At 26.8% G+C, this 3179-nt stretch overlaps 1 protein-coding gene across 1 annotated transcript in view; it reads right to left on the bottom strand.

The window, feature by feature from the left end:
- Positions 1-6: 6 nt before the first annotated feature.
- The window catches only part of LOC117104577, a 5791-nt gene continuing 2618 nt past the window's right edge, over positions 7-3179 (bottom strand). The window contains 1 exon segment of the mRNA XM_033245431.1: positions 7-167. Within this exon segment, the coding sequence (XP_033101322.1) occupies positions 150-167 (18 nt within the window). The 3' untranslated portion in view covers positions 7-149.

The following is a 3179-nucleotide window of genomic DNA, read 5'->3' on the forward strand; positions in this document are numbered from 1 at the left end:
TTCAAGGTATATACAATATGATAAAATCATATATAAATATATCTTCATATACCCCATACTGCGCAGGGGTATTCAAGATTTCAAGTGAATGATAATGTGCATATTATTCGTTTATTTCTTCGTGTTTCCTTCAATTCTCTTGGTATTTTTTATCCAAACTCTTGAAGCTGCAAGAAAAATAAATATATTGTATAAAATGATCAGCTTAAATATTGAATGATTATTGTTTTAACTACATTATGAAATAGATTTCAGATGGTAACAATATTCAATTCAATTAAAATCAAAGATACATTTTATTGACCATTTATTAAAGTATAGTATATGAAAACGCAACAAAAAGAATAGCATGAAGCACATACTAAATTCCATTGTTTCAATTACAAGATCATGTTGCAATCATGAATATATCACCATAAATGGAAGAAAGAGAGTATAGCAGAAAGATAGCAAAACAATAATATTTAGACCTATGATAAACCGATTCACGAACTAAAATATATAGGGCCTAGACATATTAAATTTTTCGTTTTCGCAACTCCTTCGGCGCTCCATATATTTGTTCGAAATATACCGCGACCGAAACGAAGCGCGACCGAAACAAAGCGCGACCGAAACGAAGCGCGACCGAAATGATCGGCTACCTACATTGGAGGGTCATTTATTTTTTTAGATCCCAGACGTAAATATCTATAAAAAGTTTTCAATGGGTGTAAATGTAACTTTCTATAATAGTTTGTAAAGGTCTAGTAAAGAAATGACTAACTTTTTGTGATGATCCAGTGTAGGCTGTGAATGAGGACCATTTAAAGGAAAACGTTCATACCAGATATTTAAAGAATGGGTCAACTGAACTAAACTTTCGGGAAACTTTAACCCAAGTTACAAGAAAGATTACTATATGTAGGGGACGATCCAGGTTAGGATGTAAATTTGAGAGTCATTTTTACGTCCCAGTTATAGATTGATAAACATGACACTTTGCAGAATAGTTTTTCATGGTGAAATGAATAAATGATCCAATTTTGGTGACGATCCACAGTAGGGTGTGGATATGAGGACCATTTAAAGATTTTTTGATGACAGTTGAATACATTATTTAAACGCAATATGCGTTTTCTAAAGCGCTTAAACGAGTTACTGCTAGGTTAAACTCAAAACTACTGTGATATGTATGAACAATAATGCTTTCAGTCATTGAATTGCTATGAACTGAAAATGGTTATGGGTCACGATGTACCTCGATATTATCATTGCAGCCATAGTTCAAGTCTCAGTAATAACGTTGAAGTGAACTTGGTTTTCGTTTTTTTTTTTCCACTTCATGTTTTTCCACTTCATTAAAATTATATTGGTTTTCCGTGTTATTTTCACTTTATACCCTTTAACGACTTTTCTATTTGTTGCAATTTCAACTTCATTTCTCATTAAAGAAGTGGAGAAAAGCCCTATCTGATGTTCAAACAGACATAGTAAGTCACATTATTATTATTTTTAGTTTTATTATTATTATTATTATTATTATTATTATTATTATTATTATTATTATTATTATTATTATTATTATTGTTATCGCTGTCGTTGTCATAAGATAAGATAAAATAAGATAAACTTTATTGCTCCAAGTCGGAAATTCAGTAATCTCACATTAAAATATAATTGACAGTCAAACAGAAGAATGATCAAATATAGTAAAATATAAAAATTACAATGTAAAAGAGATGTCAAACAACGACCATTAAAACATTATAAGTCACCAAAGCATTATTATTATTTTTCAATATTATTATTACTTTTATTATTATTATTATTATTATTATTATTATTATTATTATTATTATTATTATTATTATTATAACTGTTACTATCATTTTTCATTTTCATCATCATTATTATCATAATTCATCTTTTAAAAGTTTTGTTAAAAGCTCTAACACCTTAGGAAACGAATTAGAAAAAATAGCGGCATGCGCGCGCTGCCGGCGCCCTTAGTCTACCACTCCGAACAATCTTTGAGTCAATATTTTCAAAGATTGTCGTCGTCGTCGCTGCTGTTACTATATTTTATTCTCCTGAAGACGATTGAAGCAACTCAATCCAAACTTCAAGACATTACCAACAAACAACAGTGTTTTTTTTCTTTGTTCATAACTGTTTACGTATTGTGCTGCAAGCATTAAATGCATTATTACTTCGCCATGAAAATATAATTATATATCATTATAAATTTTGGTAAGTCTTTTTTGACTACGGTATTGGAACCTTTTAACATATATATATAACATACCGGTATATCATCTTCATTACAATGGATGGTTGTAAATATATGGAGATCTAACTGATTCATACTGAATCACCGAATTATTATTATTATTAATATTATTATTATTATTATTATTATTATTATTATTATTGCTATTATTATTATTATTATTACTTTTATTATTATTATTATTATTATTTTAATTATTATTATTATTATTATTATTATTATATTATTACTTTATTAATATTATTACTATTATTATTATTATTATTATTATTGTTATTTTCGTTTCTAATTTTTAGTATTCTTAATATATATCACAGATTTATTATTATTGTAGGCATTATCCCATACCAATATATTATTATAGATGACAATGGTGATTTATACTGAAGCAACTCAATCCAAACTTCAAGACATTACCAACAAACAACAGTGTTTTTTTTCTTTGTTCATAACTGTTTGCGTATTGTGCTGCAAGCATTAAATGCATTATTACTTCGCCATGAAAATATTATTATATATCATTATAAATTTTGGTAAGTCTTTTTTGACTACGGTATTGGAACCTTTTAACATATATATATAACATACCGGTATATCATCTTCATTACAATGGATGGTTGTAAATATATGGAGATCTAACTGATTCATACTGAATCACCGAATTATTATTATTATTATTATTATTATTATTATTATTATTACTATTATTATTATTATTATTACTTTTATTATTATTATTATTATTATTATTATTATTATTATTATTATTATTATTATATTATTACTTTATTAATATTATTATTCGAAAAGTAGCTCATCTGTGTTGGTGTTTGAATATACTAAACGTTTAAACTTTTGATCACAACACAAACAAATTTCATTACCGTGAAATTTTCGACCGTAATGC

This window comes from Anneissia japonica, unplaced genomic scaffold, assembly GCF_011630105.1.
Source record: "Anneissia japonica isolate Jap-2015-1 unplaced genomic scaffold, ASM1163010v1 scaffold287755_len519135_cov135, whole genome shotgun sequence".
In the NCBI taxonomy this organism is placed as follows: domain Eukaryota; kingdom Metazoa; phylum Echinodermata; class Crinoidea; order Comatulida; family Comatulidae; genus Anneissia; species Anneissia japonica.